At 39.9% G+C, this 27,482-nt stretch overlaps 1 protein-coding gene across 2 annotated transcripts; it reads left to right on the top strand.

The window, feature by feature from the left end:
* Positions 1-33: 33 nt before the first annotated feature.
* mpp2b (MAGUK p55 scaffold protein 2b) lies at positions 34-27,460 on the top strand. Of its 2 annotated transcripts, XM_088439344.1 has the most exons (13): positions 34-302; positions 6,916-6,997; positions 14,637-14,737; positions 17,027-17,179; positions 17,297-17,452; positions 18,780-19,007; positions 21,530-21,661; positions 21,750-21,852; positions 23,844-23,912; positions 23,984-24,145; positions 24,909-25,111; positions 25,222-25,350; positions 25,430-27,460. In XM_088439344.1, exons 2-13 carry the CDS (start codon positions 6,967-6,969, stop codon positions 25,604-25,606), a joined length of 1,644 nt encoding a protein of 547 aa, XP_088295470.1. In that variant the 5' UTR covers positions 34-302; positions 6,916-6,966; the 3' UTR covers positions 25,607-27,460. The 2 variants fall into 2 exon arrangements, with proteins under 2 accessions (XP_088295470.1, XP_088295469.1); XM_088439343.1 differs by lacking the exons at positions 34-302; positions 6,916-6,997 and adding an exon at positions 8,977-9,250.
* The last annotated feature ends 22 nt before the right edge of the window (positions 27,461-27,482 follow it).

Raw genomic sequence — 27,482 nt, 5'->3', positions numbered from 1 at the left:
ACGCAGCTCATTAATTCCTGCTGACAAGAGGTTCGGCGGAACCACTCGCCTACTCCCGTGTGTTTAGTTGGACAAAACCGTCACGTTTATTCTCCATCACCGAACCTTACTGAACCAGCCAGAAGAAACGTGACGGTTCTAAACCTCAAGGAATTGTTTTCTTTGTTTCGAGGCAAGGTCTCGTGGGTCGGCGTCTGGAAGTAACCGCGCGGATTAACCGAGACCTGCCGCGGCCACCAGCAGCAGAACCGAGCCCAGCGGCGTGCACAAGCCGCTCTCAGTGATCCGGGAGACGGATAAAGGTGAGCGGGCAAGTCCTCTCTTGAACGTGCGTCGAGGAGAAAAACGGCCAGGCTCTCGTTATCATTGTTTCCTTTTGTCATGTTTGATTTTCATTTTATGCAATTGACTGTGTTTTACTGCGCATAATTTGCAATCATATGACGAGAAAATCCAACACCAAAATAATAACTGTATTGATTCCGCCGCAGGTTTTTGTGCAGGCCAATTAGTGTCCGTGTTCAATGTATTGTTAGCATAATTGACCTCATTGCACCTGTGCAGTGACGTCAGCCTTATCTTTAATCGAGACATAAATATACAATTTTAACAGTTGAAATGTATTGCTATTTTCAATTATGCTGGCGTCTCTTGTTAATGTAGATTTAAAAAAAAAAGTTTAAAAAAATGGCCATGTTCATATTTTGCTTTCCGACGCTGGAGAGTGCGCATGCGCAGATCAGTGGCAACTACACTTTTGGGATGCTTTTGCTAACAAACATTGACGCAATTTATTTTTTTTAAAGTGATATTAATACCAATTTACTGGTTGTTTGTGTTACTTTTCAGAAAAAGCAATTACTCTAATTTCTTGAGATGATTTAATTTGGAGTTTTCTTTCAAAAGGTTATTTTTTTAAAAACCGAAATTGAAAAAAAAAAAAAAAAAAAAGATAATTTCACTCCTGTTGTGAAAAACTTTGAATTTAACGACTGGAGTAAATTATAATTATAGCACTGCATCTTTATTTATACTGGAAAGAGTCGCTATAAAGTCTACACAACCCCTGTTTGAAACCATTTTTTAAAAATTTATTTATTTATTTATATTTTATTAATTAAACTACTGTGAATGAAGTCAAGATAAGAATTTGTGGCGTGCACTGACTGTTTCGTACATGTGACAACAATCACCCAGCCCTTTATTTGTCTGGCAAGACAACAAAGAAAACAAAATCGCAAATCACTTAATGCCCTCCAAACTTTGAGAAATGACTTCTGATCCGATGAAACCAACAATAAACGTTTTGGTCATAATTTCAAAAAGTATTTATGTTGCAAGAACGTCATGTCTAGCGAAGCCAGCATTGTTCTTTGTTACTCGTTTTCTGAGCTATTGTGAAAATGGAAGGTATGAATAGTTTAAAATACCACTCCTTTTGCGAACAAATACCCGAAAAAAAGGCCTTCTAATATATCTTTTTTTTTTTTTTGGGGGGGGGGGGTAAATCAGAAGCACTTTAATTTTTTTTTGTGATTTTTTTTTTTTTTTTTTTTGTGATTGCTTCATCCTCACAGGAACACAGATTAAAAATATAAAAGAACCACAAAGAGGACCCTGTCAAACACCTCTCACATAAATTTCATTTAAAGAGCTTTCGCCGGGACTAAAGATATTTCTTATCGCTTTTTAATTTGAATGTTAGAGGATTGATTTACGTATTCCTAACCCCTGACAAAAATGTTATTTTTCCATGAGTCTTCAAAAGCGTACTCTTATTATAGTATTTTACAAGCGGGTCCTTGATTTAATCATTAGGTGTCTTTTTATAGTATTGTGTGCGCATCCGGGGCTATTTTGGCATTTTTTTCATAACAATCGTCAGCATCGCCTGACGACATCTCTTCAGGGTATTTACGTACTATATACGCAGTTAAAAATAGCGTATTTACTTTTAGAAAATTCTAAAAATATGTATTTTTTTCTTCCCATGCTGAAACATGTCAGCAACTAATGGATGGTCTGTCATGGAAGCTTTAGTGAAGGTTGGTGAGTACACAAACTTCTCCTGGGAGGATTCTCAGCATGTGGCCTTAAGCCATACGGCGCTGTTCAGTATACATGGCATTCATTTTTTATTAGCGTCTGCTTATATTCTTATAGGGCTTATTTTGTGTGTTATTTGGTTTACACTTCAGGCTCATTTATTCGGATTGCTAAGCTAATATGCAATGTACTTTAAATCTGAGCAACTCTGTAATTAAGATGGTCAAATCTTTAAATAGCATCATTTTTAATTTTGTCCTCATTATTCTGCATCGTTTCCCTTGTTGCCATGGCAATGCACCGGAGGGGAAAAAGTGAGGAGCCGCACAACGGTTGTCTTGGATACGGCAGTTTTCCCTGTAAAGTAATGAGAGTAGTTGAACCTGTGGGAGCACAAGGTTATTTTTAGGCCTGACGCCAGGCTCCATATGTGGATTAAGACCTGTTTGGCTACTGCTTTTGTGCGTGTGTGTGTTTACATGCTGCTGCATTGTAGGAACGGCTTGAGGCGTTTGTCATTTGGACACCTGCTCGCCAATTGTCAAAGACATATGTGAAATAAAAAAAAAAATCCTATGTATATGGCTGAACAACTTTGAAAAAACAATAGAAATGTCATGTGTATTTATAATATATACATTTCCTTTTGTCGAGAGATAACTATATATTTATATATACCCCTATATAGACATATGGTGGTAAAAGGGGAACACACTACAATGGCAGAATACTACAAATATAGGAATGAAGCAAACAAACAAAACAAAAACAACTGCAAGCCAAAAATGCAAACGAAAAAAATGCTGCAAGAAAGATCAAATGACAGAAACAAAATGGAAGCAAACTTACGATAAAACAATGCCAAAAATAAAGCTACGATGCAAACATTTTTTCACTTCCCTCCCCAAAAAAAGCTGCAAAAATAACCCCCAAATAACAGAAGCAATCTTAAAACAAATGCAAAAAAAAAACATACCAAAGAAAGAAGTTGGCCCCCTAGTGTATTATAATTGCAATTGCAATATATAAAACACTGTGGAAAGGGTCATTTATGGGTCAGTTACCCCACAGAGATGTAAAAGTTGTAATAGTAGTTCAAAAACTAAACTTAAAAAAAAACCATAGGTCAACAACGTTTACCCTCGTCAGCCACCTTCCCTAAATATTTGCAATTCAATATGCGTTTTTTTTTCTGTATTTTTTTCTGTATTACCATCAACAATAGCAAATAGTACATACATGTTTTGGTCTTATTGGTTATCATGACAATTCTAAAAAAAAAAAAAAAAAAAAAGTTATGAGGGGCGTCCACTGCTCAAATTTTCGCCAGGGCATCATGGCTTAGTCCTTAATATCGAGGTTTCATCGCACACTGAAATTTAGAAGTGTTCGTAAGCGATTCTCGTGTCCCAGTCAACATTCCAGAGCATGTCTGTGCGGTATCCGCTGGAGATGATGCAATTTTGATCAAGAAGTTAGCCGCAAGTATGGCTGAGCTTTGCGAAATTTGTGAAACTTGCGAGATATGTTGTAAAAATCCAGGCAAGCTCGGTGACTGTTAACGTTAACTGCTAGCGCTAGTCTTTTGCTAGCTTCTGTAGCTTTTTACCGGTTAGCATGTTGCTAACTGTTATCGCATCATACTGACTTTATTATTTTGATTTTTTGCCTTTGAGTATTTTTTAAGAACTTTTCGCAATGTTAGTTAGGCCTGTTAGTTAGGTTTTATTTGTCATAAAACGGACAACCCCATTTATCCTACTACACTATCTCACAAGACTGTAAAACGGCCGTTTAATCTGTCTCGGTACTCCTCTCAAGTAAATGGCTAGCATTTACTTCTTGATTGTAGACCTTGATTACAGCTATCAATGGCACCACTTCAAACTAAGCCTGAAACTGAAGCCAACATTGATGGAGCAATAAAAAGCTAGTGTATTTGACCGCAACGCTAACCTGAGGGAGAAAAAAAATGAACAGTTCACAACCCCATTCTGTTCCAAATTCCCAACAAAGCTCTGCTGAAATCGGCTTTGGCTCCTGAGCTGCTGTGAGGCCTCTGCATACTTTTAACAAGCTCTGTCATTTCCTTGTGCCAGGATTTTTTTTTTTTTTTTTTTGCTTGTTGGGCCACAAGTGCAATGGAAAACAAGGAGAAGTTAAACAAGCCACCAAATGTGGTGAGAAATCCAGCCAGGACTTCAAAATAAAACTTACTGTACCAAATAATGTATGGAAATGAATGCCTTGGTGCGCTTTTATTTTGAAGTTCCCACCGGAATTATGTCACAGTGACGGTTACTCGAATTTCTACTGCATGAACTTAAGTCGCAATTCACAATGTAAACAGCACTATGTTGTTCTGGAAACGCTATCAATTTCTAATTCAGAACACAAAAAAAAATAATCACACTGATGTTTTATTGTACTATACCTGTTGCCTGCATTTATTAGCCGCTAGCTAGCAGCGCCCGAGAGCAGTCGGATTACTTTTCAGAGAGGGGTTAGTAGCTAAAAATTTAGTAGCAAAAAATGACAGCACACTCTGATGCTGGAATCCGAAAATGGTTTCTGTTGCTACTGATGACTTTTGAACGCAACTGGCTGAGTCAAATGTGTATTCTGTGGGTCTGACGTCAATTTGTCTCCTTTAAAAATATTGATGGGCAGAGCTGTCTAAAATCCCAGTTTAACCATTTATCGAAAAAGGAAACCTCAAGAGAGCTAGTATATTTAACATTTTCACTTGTGTAATGTCTGTCTAAATATGGGCGGTATCATATGACAACTTTATTCCCATACCTTGCTTAGAATTGACTGTAGGTAATATGTGTTGTATGTATGGAAACACTGCCATCCAATGGTCACAATTATCACTACAGTGCTCAATTGGCTTATGTTAGGTAAGCATTAGTCAAGGGTGTCCGCTACCTTCCATTAAAAAACATATTTGATGACAATTTATTATTGTTATTACTATTTTCAAAGACGAGAATTCCTGTCCATGGCACTGAAACAAAGTAAAATTTGTAATCATATTTTAGTAATATTTTGCTTTTCCATTTTCCATTTGAATAAATGAATGGTAAACTATTATTAAACCCACTTTGTAAATACTGCAGAAACAAAAACAAATCCCAACCACCAAAGCTAACACGAGCATTTTATTAAACTAGCACAGCCGCAGTTGAAAAATGAGCCTGTAACAAAAGTGCCTCTGCGCGCTGGCGTGTTGATTTTCTTTCAGTCCGCCCAATAAAAACAAACCTTTTGAAAATTGAAAAATCTATATAGGGCATTATTTTACGTCACACAACCTTATGAGACATCTCGTCTCGTGGGGTTTGTGTCTGGTCCGTCCCTCGTATTCGCTGATGATGACCCAATCATTCCGAAGTTTAACGTGAGGTTGGGACTCATTTATTTACAGGAGTGTGACATTGCCTTTGCTGCCGTAGCGCTCCTCCTACCGTGGCTCGATATTGTCATAGCAACCAAAAATTAGCATCTTCTCCCACTGGCATCTCGAGTTCAACAGCTGTGCACTGTCTTCATCCCTGTTATTTAAGCATACCCCCCCCCCCCCCCCACACTTGAATTTCCACAGTCTATTTTTCTTCTTCTTCTGAATCGCGTGACTATTCATTGTGTTTGTATTCCTACAACCCCGTATCGCTATTTAAAGTGTGGATTTCGCCAACGCCACGTCACCTGACAAGCCAGTTTTGGATCCTCGGGTGTTTGTTCTCATGCTGCCTGATGTTAAATGGATCAATTAGAATCAACAGATCCTCTTTAAGCCAAACGTTGGCTGGCCTGCCCACTCACCCGCTCGTTCAATCTTTCCATCTGTTAGTAATATTCCCCCTGTGGACACAAGGGCAGTATCAGGGATGTCTATTAATAGTTCCGAAGTGAGTTAGATAGCAGTTAGTGTGGGTGGCAGCTTGTTTGGACAGATTGAAAACATGATAGTTGGGACTTTCACGTTGTCAGGGAAGTCATTTGTTTTTCTCGCCACGGCAAAGGTCATAAGGTCGATATGCTCAGATTTTAAGATTAAGACGACAAAGGACCTACTAATGACGATTAAAAAAATAGAAAGCTTTTCCCCCTTACCTTAAGTCTCGTGTAATACTCAGACTGACCAGTAAGAGGCAGTGTGGAGTGACACGGCATCCATATGCGATATTAAGAAGTAGAAGCAGTCAGGATAGCTTTAGAAATAATTTCATTCTACTTGACCGTAGTCCCTCTATCATATTTGGGTTAATTAAAAAAATCAAGTTTTTCAAACATTTCAGTTTATATCATGAAGCAAAGAGGGTTATGTTAATTAAAACCACAACCTGCAGGTCAAATCTTGACGCAAATAGACATTTCTGCTTACTTTCGCCTGTCAGTAAAACACGTATTTAATTCATTCAATCCTAGCCATTTTTCAAAATAAAAGCCTTAGAAGCCCTTTTAGATGATTTTAATGGCACACCGAATATTTAGTCTAATATTGTATGATTTGACTTGTGTCTTCCATCCCTTGTAAATATTGAACACGGTTCACTTTTACGGTTGTTGGGCATGGCTGTTTTTCCTGAACATTTGTTGAGGAAAAGATTCTTTACCCAGTTCATCCTACAGGATAATCTTCGAGGATAATCTTTAGAGCCACCCAATAATCAGGCCTTTGTTGACTTTGGTCAGAAGGCTCACCAACCAACTCCATAATCTTACTTGAGACATCAGCTCATTATTATTCAGCCAAATTATCCACGTGAAGATACCGAAGCATTCCGGAGATTTTGGAATCATTTGCCAATCAAACATTTCCACTATTGTGCTGACTTCTGTTTCATATCATTTCTTTCACAGTTGACCTAGCACGTTTTGGCGGGAGGACGCGAGGTAGAAACGAATCCTAAAATGCCAGTGGCAACATCTTTTGCAGAGTCCGGTAAGTGGCCTTATTAACTGACAGAATCTGTGTACAGCACTCAGTGGATGTACAGTGGGCCCCCGTGTCACGAGATGAATCCGTTCCGCGGTTGGGCTCGCAAGATGAATTCACCGTGTGGCGGGCGATCCAAACCTATGTTAAATAGCTAATGCGTTTAGTGAGGCCGATCAATAGCGGACCAGCATTGCGTGGAGGCAGTTAGGCAACAGAACAGAAAATTAGTGCAATTACCTAAAAATACCTGCAGATGGAGACAAAACAACACAAATCCAGCCAACCCCCTAGGGTCATGAAAGTTGTTTTTGTCGCAAAGCCAGAAAAATACCGTTATGGGACGAAAAAACGTAAGCCAAGGACGCTGTAACACGGGGGTCCACTGTTTCTTGGCACACCTGAGTCATAAATGAATCCATCCATTTTCTAGCGCCGCATATCCTCAAAAGAGTCACAGGCTTGCTGGTTCCTATCCCGGCTGGCTTCGGGCAGTTGGCGGGGGACAACTTGAACCGGTTGCCAGCCAATTGCAGAGCGCAAAGCGACAAACATTCACTCAGCCAATCACAGAAGGACAATTTAGTGTGTCCAATACACCTGCCATGCATGTTTTTGGAGTGTGAAGAGCTCAAATCATGAGAAAAAAGTTGCGGCTTATAATTCGAAAAATACGGTACTTGAAATGTACATAGCGGTCACTGTCAGAAAAAGGTTTTATGTGACAGTGCAGCGGTACTTATCCACCGGAGTGCCTTGAGGAGACTATCAGCCATGAAGATGTCGAAAGAGCGCGAGTGATAGTGAAAGCTTTGCGGCTAATCCGCCACTCCAGACGTGTATCTCATCTCACCAGTTCTAATATGACTTAATGAGCTGCCTAATGGTTCGCTTCAACTCCAGTCTTAAATTAGTCACGCCTCAGAGGATTTTGTTATGGCGTATGCTTTGGAACCTGCCACTCGTGCGTCGACAAGTTACCTCATGGTGGAGACTAAAGCATAAATGCGTCACGTTTGATTCCAGCCTGGCTGCACAAGATACTTGTGAAATTGTTTTATTTTTTTTTGGCTTTATATTTTTTTGGCTTATGGTGTGCCTCAAGATTTCTCCAAGCTCAAAAAAATCTTGTAAAAACACCGCCTCATTTGAAATGGTAGGGTTTATTTTGAAGCACTGGCTGGCCTTCTCACCACATTTGGGGGCGTGTTTTACTTTCATGCAGTGCATTCTGCGTTTCGCAACACACTTTGCATTTTCACATATATGGTTGTACTGCAATCCTAAGTCACAATTCCACAATGAAGACTGCTCTCATTTATTTAAACCTAATGGCAAAGATAGCAGTATTTAAGATAAATATTGTATTATATCCCCATATTCATATTGTTGCTGAGTACTTGGTGCATTGTTTTGCATTCACACAAAATGTAGCAGTCAGCTTCATTGAGAGTGAGTTGAAATGTGCGAATTGTCCTCTAGCCAAGGGCTCAGTCTGGCATTACAAAACAAACTTTTTTTTTTTTTCCCTCTCCAAGCCCAGAGTAAATACTTTTTACATTTCACCAAGCATTTTTCCAGTTATTCTTGAACAGACTTCAACAAAAAAGCGGAGAAAGTTGTCCTATTATCCACCTTCACATTTATTTATTTCCGTCAGTGAATGCGCAGATAACACAAAGAAATTTGCCGGTATTGTCGTTTGGCGTTGGCAAGGCCGATGATGTTTTCCCGCCTGTGATGTCACCTCCAGTGAAGGTTTATTGCTCATTTATGATTCTTCTGCCTTTGTACCGCCTCCTTTTGAGCAATTTTCTTATCTTATGCCAGCTCAGTGCTACTCCTCTCCCCCGTTTAACCCCCACAGGAAAAAGTGGGCAGCCGCCTCCCTTTCCCTCCCTTCCTATTTTCTTCCCCACTCCCCTTTTACGAGTCGCCCTCTCTCTCCGGTCTACTCGCGCACACCAGCCCGTCGTCCGCATTCATTCATGCAGAGGGGAAGATGCTCAGTCAGGCGTAGTCTGGCGCACGTTCACGTCAAGAGCAGGTGGAGAGGGAGGAAAGAGCCAGGAGCCGTTTGGCAGGAGGAGGGAGGGCGAGCGAGCGAGCGAGCGCTCCCTCGCACACACCATTGGGCGTGATACCGTGCGTGCGAGGTGTTGGTCACCATGGCTGGAAGTCTGTTTGGAAGACTCTCCCTTGAGGAGGGCAACTCGACCTTCTCCCTGGAGGGTCTGGAAATCAAGCTGGGGGGAGAAGGTAGGAATACGTTTGAATGCTTTGAGCTGTGTCAACCAGTATAACGTAGCATGCATTTAATTAGTCCAAGTTAATGATATACGATCTTTTGGCTCGTTCAATAACAAAGACAAATATTTACGGTTTGAGTCCTAGCATTCAGTCCCATGCACCGATTGTCATTATTGTTGTTATTTTTATTTATTTTTCAAAATTGGGTATTGTAAGTCTGGACTCGTAATAAAACCAAAACATAAAAATAGCAGGTGACATCACCGAGTCAAATCCCAGGAGTCTTTGTACATCTTCAATGATTATGACAAATCGCGACAGAATGGTTCCAGGGCAGCAAAGGCATGCACAGGAGCGCGTTACAAGGACGGCCACGGATGCAGAAAGATGGCAAGAATGTCACCCGGTGTCAGCACCGCTAACTGTTGCTGTCTTTTCATTAGCATTGCACACATTGATTGCTGGGCAGAGTGAAACGGAGCGTGACAGAACGTAGGATAAAGTTGTGAAAAGTTCTTGACTTTGACCTAACCTTTGTTCCACCGTGTGATGTTTAAACTGCGTGACTGAACAAACAATGAAAGAATGTATTATTCCATGTTCTTCCATCTTTGCCGATGATGATGATAATCGAAAAATAAAAATGTTTTGTAGGAGTTTGATATCTGCATGTTAAAATTGCTGTATGTTTTAATTAGCCTTTTTTGAAGGGGGTTTTATGTCCTTACGCATAGTAAAAAGCTCTTATTCTGTCAAGAAATAAAAAAAATGTATCTCATCTAATCATTTAAGATAAAAACCCTCAACCATTTTTTTCTTTTGCTATGGCATTATTGTGGCAGATCAAAAGATTGATATATGCAGCAACCATTTACCTCCTGCTGTATTTGAGACGAGCCCCAAATGCAACCTTTAGAGTTATCCATCAGGAGGAATGCAGCTGTTTGCTTTTGTCTTCTTGCCAAATAATTCACCATTAACATTAAAATAAAACATCGTCCAGCTGGTCTCTGGCAGACTTGCTCGATTGTGGGGTGTTGTCTAACTTAGTTTAGCAAAGAGCTTTGTTATTGTGGGTGCTTCGCATTGATGTGGTAAGTGAAACTTGAGCTACCCCTTAGAAAGAATGCATTTGACTGGACCTAGAAAATATAAAAAGATTAAAAATTAGATCAAAGCAAGAATTGCTAATTGATCACTATGAATCTGTTATTTTACAATGATGATCATTGTTATGATCATTTCTGTTTTTACAGTGTTTTTCATGGTGTGTTCTCATGACTTGTATTTTTACCAGTCATGTCAAAAACAAAAGTGTTGAAATACATTGTCACGATGACGATGCATTTTTCGTGTCAACTTGAAATTCACACATATTTGCCAGTAACCATAGAATTGGAAATACCACAAACATGCCATTCATAATTGACAAATGTCATTAATATTGTATCGCGATTCACACTGCACATTAATATCCTGTGTTTGCGTGTCCAGGGTTATTTATGGACTGCGTGCTTACATAAATTGTCATCCGTGACCCATGTTTGTGTTTCTGCCGATTATTAAAGGTCTAAAATGGTCATCGTTGCCAGATTAAGTTAGGTGATGTCATGGCTCATGGCGTCCGTTTAAATACGCGTAAAGTTACTATGTTATGTTATATTGTGTTGCAACAAAGCCTCTCGGTTCTAATGTGACTTGACAGGAGTGACAGCCATAATGAATCCCATTTTCTGGAAAAAGCGCACATTGTACATTCATGATGGGTTATGAGCTCATTGGTATGCCATGATACTCCCATCAAAGATGCTGTGCCTTGACATGTCATTGTTGACAACATCTATACACTGCTCTGTTTCTACCATTTTCTTTCTTTCTCACATATGCAAATAATCTGTACAATTCTCATGGTGAAATGCGGGCCAGTAGACTTGTGTCCACATTGAGGTGTTGGATCATTGACGAAAGTGCTGGTTTAGCCATTCAGAAATCAATGCGGGCGCTCGGGACTGGCACAATTGAAATTAGCTAGGGCCTAGAGTACGTGTTAATGTGCTGACACTAGCAATTATTTCCTCCACATTGTTCGCTGACAATATATTATTACAGCACGTGCGCGGCACACAAACCGGACAAGCTCTTGGGGTTGCAACGAAATGTTGATTGCGTTATGAGTTTTGCTTTGATGAAATCTTCACTGTGACATTTCCGGCTGCTCTTGACCTTCTGCTAGCTAATAAGGTGATTTTTCAAGTACCATTTAGTACCATTAGCATGCAACATTAACAGCTTTTTCAAGTCCGTTGTCGTCCTCACTGATTCTCTAGAGGATTTTAGTGAAGTAGTTTGTGCCACTTGAGTATTACAGCAACAAGCAACTATAAATAAATTGAGCGTTTTATGATATTTATGCCTTTTATTTGTATGATTTTATTATTGGTTGTACCCCATGCCATGTAGAGACTTGCCTTTTGATGTGAGTCCATCTGGATCCTTCTCCTTATTGGGCTTCTGTTGTGTGAAGCATTCATTAAAAAAAAAAAAAAAAGTCGAGGGGTGTTTTCTTGGAGGCCATTTTCTGAGCTTTTAATGGTTTCATTCCAACACTACGCTTCTAGTGTACCTGGTGCCTCAGCGGAATAGCTGATTATGGAGGTACCGAGGTTTAGGCTGAGGTTCAGAGAAGGGAGATCTTTTCTATTGCTGGCCCGCCGCACTGTGGAATGATCTGTTTGTTAGAGAGAGAAAAGAAGCCACCTCACTGTTCATTTTTTGAACGCTTTTCAAAATCTACCTTGATTCTTCAGAATCAGTCATCTTTATTGGCCAATTAAGGACTTTGTCCATCTGGCTCCTTCTTTTTAGTGGGCTTCTGTTTTCTGACCCCTTAACTAAGCAGGTCGTCCCTGAGGGTATGTTCTTGGAGGCCTGTTGTTTTATACAGTTGAGTTGAACAAAAAAAAAATGATACATGTAGACTGATCACAGGTTTTATAATCCTCTTTTTATATTTATATCATTCTAACAGCAGCATGTTGACTTAATCATACTAAATTTATGTTTTCCCGTTTAAGCTCTCGACTGATTGCACTCGAGTACATCAGCATGGTCTCAACACTCAGCGTAACGACTCATGAACACCTCATTAAATCAGAAATGACTCGCCAGGTGACTCAAGCCACAATAAAACGTTTCAGCCTCGCTCTCAGACATCCATCTTAAACAAATTTGAGTCAATAGTAATGACGTTATCGGCAAGAATTTATTTGACAATTAAAATTTTAAGTGAAAAGCACTCTGCAGTCTACACCCCATCGTGGCTAAGGACCTCTTGCACATCTCTCAGCTCCCTCTCCAGGTCCCTAAACGCCACTCCATAGCAACAAGACAACGTTCACTAAATGCTTTGTAAAAGGTTCATGGTCTCCCCCCTGCCGTGCTCCAAGCACAAACAATAACAGCCCCAGATTGTTTAGCGGCCTGTGTGACATTGGTTTTAATTGTAAGTCTCCTTGGAGGGCACAAGCGCCTCTTTTAATTTGCATCGCTTGTAATTGCGCGTCCTTCTTTGTTGACAAGTGATGCCAAAGGCCATCACACGATATTATTGGTGTTATTATTAGCAGTCTGAGCTGAATGCCACTTGAATCTTTCCTACGAGGGTGCGATTCAAGTTAATGAGTCACGTTGTCATCGATGGAGCTATTGGAATTTGTGTGCGCTGGGTATCGTTGTTGTTGTTTTTTTGTTTTGTTTTTTCGAAAATGATGTATAGTTTTGCCTTGAGACAAGTGGCTTAACTTAGGGTTTTTCGAGTCATGATTAGTTCATCCATAGGATGCCTGACAGATGTCATTCTAACCCTTTAAGAAACAGCCGATATCCACAGACAATATAATAATACCCAAGTGCATATTTTCAGTCCCGGTATTCTTTTTCATCTGCATAGCTCTATTAGAGTGCCCCCTAGTGACCAAGGCGCTACACATAAAGGATCAGTACAATGTACCCTGAGTTGAATCCAAAAATCTAGTAAAGCTGGTGTATTCTTTACATTCTAATCAATTTCGTCGTCACTCTCTTTTTCTGTAATTAAACACAGAAATCAATTTTTAATGTGTTTTCGCCAAGACTAGAATGGATTTCTGGCATTTCTGGCAATTGAATCTCATGCCATTACCAAAGCGTATGGAGTTTGTTTTTCAATTCTTCTTTGTTGTCTCCATGGCTATAGTAGACTGCCCCCTAATGGCAGAGGCGCTCTTGGCAGAAGGAGCAGTACAATGTGCATTGAGTTAAATCCAAAAATCTGGTAATGCTATACATGGCCATGGAAACACTAAGAAAGAAGGTACCTTTGCTCAACCCTTATGATGGATCTTCTCATCTGAAATCCTTATTTCAGAATAGTAGTTAGGACAGGAAAGGGTGAAAAAAATGCAATGCAATGACTCTCCGGATCTTCTCCTCTGCAGTGACAAATGAACAAGAGGACAACCTCGATTTATAATCATCTCGGAGTAATCATAGAAGCTCAGATATACTCTGCGCTATATTAGTTTCACAGCTCCTGATTTCTCTGTGACTTCCTACCAGCGATAATATCACAAATGCATGTTCTTGCTCCTTGATTGGATCACACTCAGCTTCAAATTTGGTTGCTATATTCATCATAATGAAATGAGTCAAAAGCTGGATGGGAGCAATGTAAGAGTTCACATTTATGCAGTGTAAGCAGAGAGAGTGCGACAAAAAGCGGCAAAAAGAAAAAGCCTGATGTGATTAAGGAGATTTAGGCAGCGCGTGTAAGCTGAGCCCGCTGCTCTGATGTGTGTGCTCTGCCAGGTGCAAATCTGCTGGAGCAGAACTCTTGTTGTCGGAGGCCAAACACAAAGCAAATACTTCACCGCCAAAGACTCATGCAATTAGTAACTCAATTTACTTTGAAATTATCCTGCGAGAGGGCGGAAGGACCGCGTAATGAACGATCAAGGTCGTCTGCTTCTGTCGCTCTTACTGCCCGTCTGGCTTCCAAGAAGCCAAGATGTGACTCGCGTCCTTTTATGGACTTTGAGAGGCCAGATCAACATGTGATGCAAAAGGTGCTTGTCGAAATGTGGAGACGTCAAGTGAAGTGTGTGTTCAAGTGCTTGTGGTCACTCAATATCGCAATGTAAATCACTTTTTATTAATAACCGGTCAGCTCCTCGTCATAACAATTAAACTTCAAATGTTTAATAATTAAATATTTATAAAACGTTTTCAAAGTAATGCACTCTAATGCATCAATGTACTGTAGATGCAGATTATTGGCTATTCATTCATCTTCTGCTCTGTAATATGAATCATTTTGTGAGGGAAATGAGTTCCTTTCTGGTGTGCGTCTTGTGTGCAGCCATGCATCCAGCTTTGGACACGCTGAGTGACAGCATCAACTCTACCACCGCCAATGACCTGGACCTCATCTTCCTCAAAGGCATCATGGAGAGCCCTGTGGTGAGTCTTCACTTCAATCGCTCCCCAATCCTCCTAATAAGGTTGATAAGCCTATGAGCCAAAAAATAAAAATTAAAAGAAAAAAAACAACACTAAACCCACACTACAATGCCTAGTGTGTATACAACATTTATGCCGTACTGTACAATGATTTAACGCATGAGGTCGGCAACTCAACATGTCAAAAGAGCCATAATGAAACAAAACAAAAAAGAAACCTGTTAGAAAACCTTATACTGTAATTAAGGCATCAAATTCCTTAAGTGTCTGTATTAATTATATTAGCATAGTATCAAAATAACTAAGTAGTCTTCAATAATGAGTAATCTGTATTTTTCTCAGCTAAAAATCAGGCTTAAAAAAAAAAAAAAAAAAAAACATATCGCTCAAAAGCTAGATACATAGCTTACGTTTTGTCCTCAAAATTCAAATGCTGAATTTGCATGTCGTTCTGAAGCTTTTCCGAGATTTCCCCAATACAATTACAAAGGGTTTTGCGGTTTTGACATGTTGTCCTGCCCTTAAAACTTCTCTCTCCTAGCTTTGAAGTTGATATAAAAATGAAATTGACCTTTTATGATGTAAACCCATTCTTGCCTTACGGATCAAAACTTGCACTTGAAATTCAAGTCAGAAAAGGTCATACTTTTTGCATGTAGTTCCTCTTTTTGAAGTGTCTGTGCAAAAATGGAATAGGCCCTGCGAGCATTGGCAGACGGTCTTCTCAGTGGTTGTTCTATTCGCTTGCCAAGAGCAAGGACAAAAAGAAAAAAAAAGGAACATGTGCTGTAGTATTGCAAATGATTTCAAGGAAAAACAGGTTCACAGATAAATGCGGGACATTTTTTTCCCAAGGTTATAGGCACGCTTGACTCTGGTAGAAGATCCATAAACGCTTAACAAGCTATCGGGTGCTGAGCGAAGACGCTCACGTGACCAGTTGGATTAAAAAAAAAAAAAAAAAAAAAGATTCTCCAGCTCGATGGTGAATTGCATTGATTGCAGCACACTCACAATAGAATGAAGCAATCAGGCCAGTCTGTAGCTATGCATGGAATCACATCTGTGATTGGAGTCAAAAATAAGATGTGATGCCACCATGCGCTATGGTAAAAGTTGCAACTAACTAGAGATGGACCGATGTGTGTTTTTTTTTTTTTTTTTCAGGGCCAGAATCAATTATTGGTAGTCATAGAGGACGTTAACGCATATTTAAAGCTGAGATTCATTTCAAGAAATCATGGAATATTTATTGCACCGAAAGGCATTTTTGTTTCTTAAATATACAAATAAAACACAACACTAAGTTGCTTGGGATCTCTCAGCATAGAAAACCTCTCCTGTGACTTCCACACACTTTACTCTCAACGTGATTCGCTGCAAACCACTAACGTTAATTTTACTCAACCTCTGTCGATTGTTGAGGGATCTTGGTGAAAAAAAGATTTTGAGTACAATGACATGATGAATTAGCAGCAAGCAAGGTCCCCATTGTTTACTAGCGTAGGTTAGCTTAGAAGGCTAGTGGGAATTCAGGACAGTTTTATTTATAGCGCGTTTAACACACAATGTGTTTTGCAAGTTTCAAAAGTTTGATAGAGTCTCACCACTTCTGTCATCTCTTCGTTGTGCGTGTGATTTTGTGTGCATGAAGCCATATTTGGTTTTTCACTACTGATTGACCGGCTCTTGCACGGCTAACCAATCAGATGCTGAGATGGGCGAGACAGCGCTGGAACGAGGCCCGACAGTCCGAGGATTGATAAACTCAATAAAAAAAATGGCCAAAGCTTCTTTTGTAAAAGAATAAGGCATCAAATAGTTACGAAACACTAATCCCGTTTTATGACATGTATGACATTTATCTGGAAGTGCCACAGGAGGAATCAGGTTTACGAGTCATCTGAAGGTGCATTTTATCGGCGGATCCACTCGCCCGAGGATCGGACATACTGAAGATGAAATCAGAGCTCGTGGACCGAAAAACAAACCATTCACTGCCATTAACGGCTTTAATCGTCAAAAATACAGTTTAACTGGGCTGGGAGTGAACTAATTCACTGCTATTGACAGGTACTGTCAATAAGCAAGGATTTTTCTCAGAACTTTTCAAGCGACGATTAAAAGATTAATTCGATTAATTAATTACAAATCTTACACTATGTTTGTCATTGTTGATGTTCACTGTCATCAAATCTGAACCAACAGTCCAGCGAGAGAAAATATCCCAGTATTCGCCGGCCAAAATTCAGCTCATGTCCCATCTGCTCTGCGCTCGCCCTTCCCAAGGCTCACGAGCGCTTGGAAGAGCCCAAGCTGGAGGCGGTGAGAGAGAACAACGTGGAGCTGGTCCAGGACATCCTCAAGGAGCTGAGCCCTCTGGCGCACAGGAGCCAGGCGGCCGACGAGCTGGTCCGCATCCTCAAGGAGCCTCACTTTCAGGTCTGAGGATCGAACTTGCGACGAAAATCCCGGTCCGAGATTAAAGTCCGCTCGAGTTTACGTTTCTGACCTTCTCGTCGCGATCCGCGATATTTTCTCTTCTCCCGTCCCTTAAAGTCCCTCCTGGAGACTCATGATTCGGTGGCTTCCAAAAACTATGAGACGCCCCCTCCCAGCCCGTGCGCCTTCATGGACGCGGCCCTCAACAGTCAGCCCGTGCCCCCCGACGCCGTCAGGATGGTGGGCATCCGCAAGGTGTCTGGCGAGCACCTGGTAAGTGATCGATCGGGCAAAACCCAGAACGTGTGATTTGTATTCTCCTCACGCTACTCTATAGTGTATTTTTTTTTTTTTTATAGCCTTGCTTAAAAGATTATATCATGGCACAAAATAGAGAGGATTTATCTGTTTTCACTTCATTAGTTTGTGGATCAATACTCAGTGTTTTTGCCAAGTCCGGTAATTGCTCGCTTTTCCGCCTTAAAATGCGCTAATCCTCACAATCAAGTGATTCATTATTCAAAAATGTAAAAAAAAAAAAAAAAAGTTGGTGTCAAGAAAGAATGGTGAAGTCATTCAAATTAAGGTGATTATGCACTGAAAAACTTGCATTTTGGGGGGCTAAGACAGTAATTAAGGATGGACCAATACAAAAATATAAATTATTGACATTTATGGCAATTATGTTAGTTAATAAAACAAAGAAAGCCGCTGCAAAATTTGCTGGGCTTTTGTCAAGTTTTTTGTGAAATGCAGGAAAGTTTTTTTTTTTTTTTTTAATTGAATTACCCAAATGAAAACGTTTTCTCTAACTTAGTTACCCTAATTTATTTCTGTCCTTTTTTTTTTTTTTTTACAGTGAAAACTAAAAAAGTAGTTAACTTTTTTCCCATCTTGTCCATTTTGTCTCTGCAATAAAGCAACATGAATTCCATCTCGCTCAAACACATGAAGCATTATTGGAAAGTCCAGGATGTCCTCTAGTGAGGACACTTGGACTTAGTAGTGAAAAGATGAAGAGTGGAACCAAATGTCCACTATGTTGGACACGAATGAATAGTCTAGTCTAGTCTAGTCTTATTTCCAGCGACTGATACTCGCGGTGAAAATCGATACTCGTATCAGCCGCTCTCGAAAACCAGTTTCATAAACTAGAAATGATAATTAAAGACAATAGAAAATTGCTGTTTGAATTCATCAAGTTTTTGCGGCGATTCTACATTATGCCAATTCTAGTTTCCGGTGGTAGTATTGGTCAGTAAAAATAAAACTGATTAAAAATCAACAAAAATCCAGCATTTTCTAAAAAATAAAAACAAGCCAAAAATCTGACAACTAACGCAACCAAAAAAAAATAAACGTCCAAACGAAATAAAAACGAACTATAATGAAAAATCCCACACTCTTATTCCCGATCCAGACACAAGCTTTAAATGATGTTTAGCCTGAGTTGTTAGTCAGTTGCAGAGAGTCTTTGGTAAAAAAATATATCACATTTTTGAGTGACAGATTTGTAAAAAAAAAAAAAACGTGCAAGTTCCTGCATCTGTGTTGATGACGCGACGGCATTTGGCATAACACCAAACGCTTGCGTGCAAAGGGGGTGACGTTCCGCGTGGAGAGCGGCGAGCTGGTGATCGCCCGAATCCTCCACGGCGGCATGATCGACCAGCAAGGTCTGCTCCACGTGGGCGACATCATCAAGGAGGTGAACGGGAAGGAGGTGGGCAACGACCCCAAAGTCCTGCAGGAGATGCTGAAGGAGGCCAGCGGCAGCGTGGTCCTCAAGATCCTGCCCAGCTACCAGGAGCCGCACACGCCCAGACAGGTCCTTTCAGAAGCGCTTTCGAATTCGGGTTGACTGTCTTTTTCGGAACGCTTTGACGCGAAAACACGTCAAGGGAAAATCCGGCAAAGGGTGCCGGCGACGTCAATTCACGTAAACTTGTTTTTTTTATCTTTTATGAGTGGGTGCGGAAAAAGGTTAAAAAACAACAATTAAACATAAATTAATCTTTTAGAATGCTTCAAATAGTCTGCCGGATTCTTTTTTTAATGGCTGGTATTAAAAGAGTTAAATAAAATAATAATGTAATGTATTATTGAGTTTTTGTCAGTACATTTTTTAATTGCAATTTTTAATGCAAAGATCAACTATCATAACCTGACAAGACAGCAAACAACAAACATTTTTAAAAACTCAAATTTTATATTTTTGAGGTTAACTGCAGAGGTATTAGGCCTACTCTCGGTGCAGTAGAAGTGCATCTAAGATTTTTTTCTGCCATCTAGGGGTGATTAGTGATATTACATCTTAAAATTACAGTGACCCCTGTGTATTTGCAATTTGGCACCCACTGCTTTGCCTAGTCATGTTTTTTTTTTTAATATTGTTTTATGTTTTGGATTTTTTTTCATGTGCTTATGATATAAAATATAACCAGAATATGTAAGTGTGTGAATTTTTTTTTTAGTTTTGTGTGGGCAAGTAAACCTAAAAAAATAGATACATAATTATTTTTCTTTTTTTTTTATTTTTATTTTTTCCAAGTAACTCAATTAGTACCAGCAATTTTTAGACCCTTCTAATACTAAAAAAAATAAAAAATGAATATATACATATGCCTTGGGAATGAATGAGTTAGTCAAAAAGTTTTGTTTTTTTTTTAAATGTCTAGGCATTATGAGAGTAAAAGTTTGTCATTTATAGTCTTGGGGTCGAACACAATAAATGCCCAACTTTTGTTAGTCTAATAATTAGATGAACAAAATCTATCTTTCATATCTTAATTTTTTTTTCTCCTTCACCCAACCAAATGCAAAGTGATATTTTAATAGGCTATAAATCTCATTTTACAAAACAGGCAGCTCTCCACTTTGCACGGCGCCGCCGCTGTCGTCTGACATTTAGTCCCGTGCCATCAACTGTGCAGCCGGCGTTTGCGTATTAGCATATTGAAGAGGAAAGTGGCCGCCGATTGTGTTTTGTCAGCCAATAAACATCAGCTTTCCAAATCAATAGTCTGCAAAGAACAGACCTTTTTTTTTTTTTTTTTGCTCCGCTGCAGAGACTCCGTCGATCTGAATGTAATTGTTCCTCTCATATCACTACCGTTTCAGATATTGATTTTTGGCGTGGACTTTTTCGATTCTACTGACATATTTAATAAATTGTGTCACTTAAAAGTGCCCTCACAAGCCCCCGTTGTAGACTCGCTATGGAAGTATTTCAAAATTCAGTCTCGCAGGTCAGCAATAAGTAAAAATATTTAGAATGTTTTTAAGATGAAGTATACATTTTTTTTTAATGTTAATTACATTATGGAAATATTTCAGGAAGTAAGTTCATAAAAAAAAAAAAAAAAAACGTCTATGCAGTAGTGAATCAATTGCATTATCCTAAAAGCCACTCAAGCATCACCTATCAATCAATTGAAAACTTTATTTAAAATCAACTTTTATTTCTTGAGAACGGCTTGCCTAAAGGGGGACATTTTATGTTGATAATAATTCTTGTGTGCGCAAATCTATATCATAAGAGCATTATTTTAATCAATAAAAATAATGCTGTACTCTGCTGGGGGTATTTGCCCCCCCCCCCCCAAAAAAAAAAAAAAAAAAAAAGTTATTTCCCCACATTGTGGTTCTGTTCGTGCAGCTTCTCTCTTTTGGTCATTTTCATTTGTTTTTTTTTTTGTTTTTTTGTTTTTTTAATTGCAGGTTTACATTGCTCTTTTTCTTTCAGTTCTTCGTTTTAAGTAGTAATAGTATTTGTATTTATTAAAAAAAATCATGGATTTTTATTTATTTTATATATATATATATATATATATATATATATTTTACAGGTATATCTTGCTATTTTCCTTTATTTTTCCTCCTAAATCATCTAAATGATTTGCACAGGTTAGGTGGCATTTGACTAAAAAATATACATATTTCACAGACGTACCTCTCGAAAAAAAATCTTGAGGCACTTTACGCCGCGATTTAACCTTTTTGTCCCGCGATTGAAATCTCGGTCTCATCCATGGAGCTCGGGCCTGTAAAAGGCACAGCAGTGTGTGATTTTTAATGATCGTACATCACCGGAGTATGAGGAAAGGCGTCATGCGCGGGAGGGGGAGGGAACGGTTTCCGTGACAACGGGTTACGGCTCATTCTGCCCGTCTTTCTCTTTTTGTTTCTCTCTGTCGGCGTCCTCCCACGGAACGTTCCCAGCCTTAAGCGTCGACGGCGACGGAGCAGACCCCATCGTCACAATTAATAACGCTCAGTAATGGAGAAACGTGACGTGAAACCCACGCAAAGCGCGCGCCCGAGTTATACTTAACACCTTGTCATTGGCAGGCTTTTGTCAAATGCCACTTTGACTACGACCCCTCGCACGACAACCTGATCCCGTGCAAGGAGGCCGGCCTGAGCTTCTGCAGCGGCGACATCCTGCAGATTTTCAACCAGGAAGACCTGAACTGGTGGCAGGTCATTAAAGCGTCCCGCGTCGAGTAAACGCGCGGGCGGGGTTCCTCGTTTCTCCCTCATCCTCATCCTCATCCTCATCTTTTCTCAGGCCTGCCACGTGGAGGGGGGCAGCGCCGGTTTGATTCCCAGCCAGCTGCTGGAGGAGAAGAGGAAAGCGTTTGTGAGGAGAGATCTGGAGCTTGTTACCACAGGTAGGAGCCGGCCGCCCTGGCCAACAACCCGGCCGAGGGGCGGGAAACGCTTGCGATTATGCAGATTTGACCCCATGCTGCATAAACACGCCGGGAACAAAGACAACAGCTGTTACGCCCGGCATCACGCGTGCGTCGCACAACCGCACTCATTTGCACGGCTGTTCTTATGAGGAGTTGTCGTGATGCCTTTCTTAGCCCCTAACCTTAAGCATCAGAATTGCCAAATTTAAGGGCGGGCAAACTTTTTGACTAAGGCAAAAAAGCCTTCAGGATTTGGACCAAGGAGCAGACGGATGGAATGTTTTGATAATCCAGCTCATGAGACGAAAAAAAAAATGCAGGATCTAGAAAACGTGTGCTTTACTTTCAACAGTGTTTTTAGTCCCATCTATTTAATTATTCATTGAAAGACTATTGACAACTGAAAGTTAAATGAACAAAATACATATTTTTTTATTGCTAAGTTTTAAAGCGTTAGTGACTATTTTAAGTGTAAATTTGTTGTATTTATTGTGAATTCCATTTTTTATTTGATCAATTCCAAACACTCTTTTTTTTAGGCCAAAAGAATGGACAACGTGGTGATTTTTTTTAAATGCGAAACAATGTGCCCAAAACCAGAGATCAAAATTAGTTTTTATCTCTACAATTTTTTGAATGCCCTATTTACAAAAAAAATTGCAAAACAAATATTTACAAATCAATAAATAGATTAACTCTGTATTTCATGCTTCAAAATGATGAATTTTGTTGAAAATAGCATGCCAACATCGTAGCCAAAATCACTTTTTAGTTATTCATCCTTTTCTTTCATTTACAGTACATCATTTAAAAAAAAAAAAAAAAAACATTTGGAAACTAAACATCCACATTGAATACTTCCACTTAAACGGAAGCCATTATAGAATTTAGAAATGACAAATGAAAATGCATTTTGTTTTAAAAAGAAACTATTTGACGTGTAAAATGCAAATGACCTTGTTTTCAAAATCAAATTGGCCTCTGAGTGCAAACTGTGCATTCATGTCCTGTTTCTTGTTTGATTAACAGACAAAAGCTGTGCTGTAAGTCACAAATTGCACTTGACATTTTTGGAGAACTGCTCATATTTGAAGTGTCCTTGGAACCAGAGAAAAACACATATGAAACCAACAGCAGTTTAATTTACCCAATCAGAATATTGCTAATATAGTTAAACTGATACAGCCGACTGTTTTTTGTTTTTTCGTTTTTCTCCGGGGGCGAATAAACAGGTTCGTGTTTCTAAAGTCTAAACAAAAGACATAAACTGTGTCGAACACAAAGGAACACTCCCAGAGCGTTTCTCTGGCTCCCTCTAGTGGTCATCTCTGCGTATAACATCCGATCTTTCTCCGCTTATTGAAAATCTGCAATGTGGCCATGTAGTGTCCGTACATGTTCCCTCGCTCCATCGCGGTTTGGTTCTTTCGGCTTCACTTCATCACGGATTTTCAATGGTGGCCTCAACCAACTTATTTTTTCTATTGCAGGTCTACGTTGCTATTTTATCTTGCACCTCCTCCTCCTCCAAAATCACAGCAGTCAAAAAAATGCAATTGTATTTATTTAAAAAGAGATCTCAAATACATGGGCTTTAATTTATGATCATAGGTAGTTCAGGTTTGCCTCATTTTTTTTTTTTAATATTTAACTTTCTTTACATCAGAGTTAAAAAAAAAAAGAAGAATTGTTTTAATGAAAAAAAAAATCTACCTACTGCATGGATTTTCATGTATGTCCATATCTATTGCAGATTTACCTCATTATTTTTCTCCAAAGGTAGACCAGTCAAAATTGCAATTTTATATATTTGTTTATTTTAAAACGCAACCTCTACTACATAGATTTTAATTTATGACCAGGTTCAGGTTTACCTCACTGTTTTTCTTGGTGTTTTTCCTTTCAATAAATAATATTGAAACTGCGGTCCAAAATAAGCACCTTCAACCTGTTGCGGTTTCTCTCAGGTCCTTTGTGCGCTGGAGTGGTCGGCAAAAAGAAGAAAAAGATGATGTATTTAACCACCAAGAACGCAGGTACTTGAATCGCTGCTTTCATGGGGCAGCGGCTACAGAATATAATCATTCTCATCAATGTACATTGCAAGAATTCGATCGTCACGAGCTGCGGATCTATGAGGAGGTTGCCAAGGTGCCACCTTTCAGAAGGAAGACGCTGGTCCTGATTGGTGCGCAGGGCGTGGGCCGGCGCAGTCTCAAGAACAAGCTGCTGGTCTTGGATCCCCAGCGCTACGGCACCACCATTCCTTGTGAGTCCAAAATACATACCAAGCAGAAGAGGCGGGCACTTTGTCAGAACTGACGGACTGTTGCCAAAGTGTTTTTTTTTTTTTTTTTTTGTAAATTCAACCTCAACAATACTTTGTTTTACTTGTAGTGTATGTGACAGATTAAATTTAGACAAATGCTAATGTAACTGTCTTCTATAGTTGTAGGGCAGGCAGTTTTAAATGAGAACCGACATCCACCATTTCGGCGTCATGTAAAGCATGATAATGCCATCCAGTGCACATGAATGCTAATTGCATTCTCGTCCCATCTGCATTTCTTGTAAGATGAGATGTGCTTAAATAAATATAATGGTTAATTATATCCTAGGGTTGAACCCCTAAAATCACTTTGTTTTCGTGTTACATTTATATTACTGAGTTGTGTTTTAACTGCAGTGCAACTGTAGATCCACAGACCTGGTGTTCATGTTAAGTGTTAGTATAAAAACGGAAAAAAATAATTAGTAATAGTGCAGCGGAAGTAGATCAGCGCCTGACAAATGACGGACCAAAAAAAAGAAAAGTCAAATTTTGCCCTCTAGTGGTGGCAAAAGGTTGGGCAAAAATACTCAGACTGACGATTACAATTTTGTCTGGCTTAAAAAATGTCGGACCGACAATGACGGAAAGGGGCGGGGCTCTGCTGAACTTTGGACAAACAAAAATATAATAATTAAGTTGCCCACCTTTGGGAAACAGCACATCACATGCTCATTGGCTGTCCACTTTTATCGCCCCGCAGTCACGAGCAGAAAACCGAAGGTGGACGAAAAAGACGGGCAGATGTATTCGTTCATGACACGCAGCGAAATGGAGTGCGACATCAAAAACGGGCGTTTCCTGGAGCACGGCGAATACGACGGCAACTTGTACGGCACCAAAATCAACTCCATCCACGAGGTGACGGAAACGGGGAAGATCTGCATCCTGGACGTCAACCCCCAGGTAACGGAATCCTCCTCCTCACGCGTCGTTTTGCGATTTGTTGTATGATTTCACGTTTCCCATCCCGTACTGCGACGTACACTAATCCCTCGGATCCAAATTTTCCCCAGGCTCTCAAAATCCTGCGGACATCTGAGTTCTTGCCCTACGTGGTGTTCATCGAGGCTCCGGATTTTGAGGTCCTCAAGGCTATGAACCGGTCGGCGATAGAGTCGGGAGTGGTCACCAAACAGTTAACGGTGAGTGCAATTCAAAACTAGCTAACGCCGTTGGCGAGCACGAACGCCCGACTTAACAGGGGGACGCGCCCCCCTCCAGGACTCGGAGCTCAAGAGGACGGTGGACGAGAGCGAGCGCATCAAGCGGGCCTACGAACATTACTTTGACCTGTGCATCGTAAACGACGGCCTGGAAGCCACCTTCCGAAGTCTCCGCTCGGCCATGGAAAAAGTGTCAAACGAGCAGCAGTGGGTGCCTGTCAACTGGGTCTTTTGAGTTTCGCGGAAGAACGTTGGAGCATTTCCTTCCTTTTCACTCGCCCCCCTCTGCGCCGTTCGGGGGGCGCAAACCACAAGTGGCGGCTTTGGACAGACTTGGCGGTGTTGTACTTTTTTTGGTCATCGTTTTGTTGATAGCGAAACGGTTGTAGAGGTGGCTCTCGGTTTTTAGTGCAACGTGGTTGTGTGCTCAGCGCAAACCTGGTCACGGACTAGTCCGGGCATCTTTTGCCCCGATATTGACTGCGGTGTGCCCCGTCTTGTCTTGATCGGGATACATTATTTTTTTTAGAGGTCGGGGAGCAAAGATTTATTACGGTCTGTAAAAATTCATTGTTGTAATACTTCAATTTGGTTAAAAACTAGGTTTTAATTACGCTTTCCTGGACATTACATGTGTAGCAACTGTCTACCGCTAGGGATACCGGAAGGGGGAGGGGATTTTGTGAGACAGGGCCACCAATGGAGGACGCGAATACACCGTGAAACAGCCGTTAAATCCATGTCCGGAAATACCGGAAGACATGAGAATGCACGATTCCGACCGGTGAGGAGAATTTCAGATTTAGTGATTAAACGGCTTGATGCCTTTTTGCTAATCACTTCCTAATGACCGCTATTAGATATTATACCAGGGGTGTCCAAAATGGTTCCTTGAGGGCCGGTATCCTCCATGTTTTCCATGTTTCTTTCCTCAAATGATCGGCTCATCAGCTGATTACGATCCGGATTATTTGAATGATGTGCATCGGGGGGAAAAACGACACCAGGCCTCAAAGACTGAGTTTGGACACAGTGATTGACTCGATCCTGCCTGGACAAAATTCAGCCTAAATTGATCATTTATAGCTTATAGTGTAAGACACAAAATTATACCTTTTATTTTCACTAGCATGATCGTTCATTTTTTTGAGTTATGGAAATGTTTGCTGCAGCATTAGTTCCTTATTTACTGTACTTGTTTTGTTCTGTGAAGTAACTTGATTACCACATAGTAATTTAATTCCAACAAGTACAATTATCTGCAGTAAATGAGTTATTCAAATAGACATATTGCTCCTTATTGTGATGAGTTATCATTTATTTTATTTTTTATAACTTTACGATCCAAAGTCTTAACAGTTATGCTAAGTCTCAAGAAACGTTTCAAACTTTGCTCCCTGGCCTTTAAAGAATATTCCAGTATTTCCAAATTTATTGTTACTTTCCTCTCTAGTTGATTTAAAAAAATAAAAAAAAAAATGTAGTGGAATGTCCATTCCTTGTATAGAGTCATGTATTTTGGCCAGGTGACTTGTGGAAAGGGTCGCTTAATCTTTTAGCCTTCCAAATCTTAACTATTTCATGTAGTGTAATGTTTACATTGGATTGCTATCAGACAGACAACGGTAACATACCAAAATGTAATATTTGTATTAAATTTCATGTATTTTACCACCTCATCACTGATTGTATTTGTTGAGAAATGTGCTTTGGTTATTTTTCTTCACCCTCCTGCAAAACCGACAGCAATACGGCACACCTGACGCTTTTTACATTCGACGATAGAAAACGAGCCGATATGGAACACGACCTGCTTGATCGACTTGTTTTTGTAGCTGACAATTGCAGTGTAGTAACAGCGTTCTTAGATGATAAAAAAAAAAACAAATGTGAGATTTTCATGACTGCTGACGTCGTTATTTGTGACATACAACAGCCAATGCATACTTTGCCTTAAAATGCTTACAAAAAAAAAAAGCCAAGGATTCATAGGACATTAAAATATCCGTTGCAACGATACAGGCAATCTCTACATATTTATTTTACCTTATCTTACAAGTAGTGCATTGTAATAAAGACTGTACTCAAAGACGAGTGTTGCTGTGGCTGAT

This window comes from Hippichthys cyanospilos, chromosome 17 (genome assembly GCF_059441005.1).
Source record: "Hippichthys cyanospilos isolate Australia breed blue-spotted pipefish chromosome 17, RoL_Hcya_1.0, whole genome shotgun sequence".
Lineage (NCBI taxonomy): Eukaryota > Metazoa > Chordata > Actinopteri > Syngnathiformes > Syngnathidae > Hippichthys > Hippichthys cyanospilos.
This window is presented reverse-complemented; position numbering and strand designations above follow the sequence as displayed.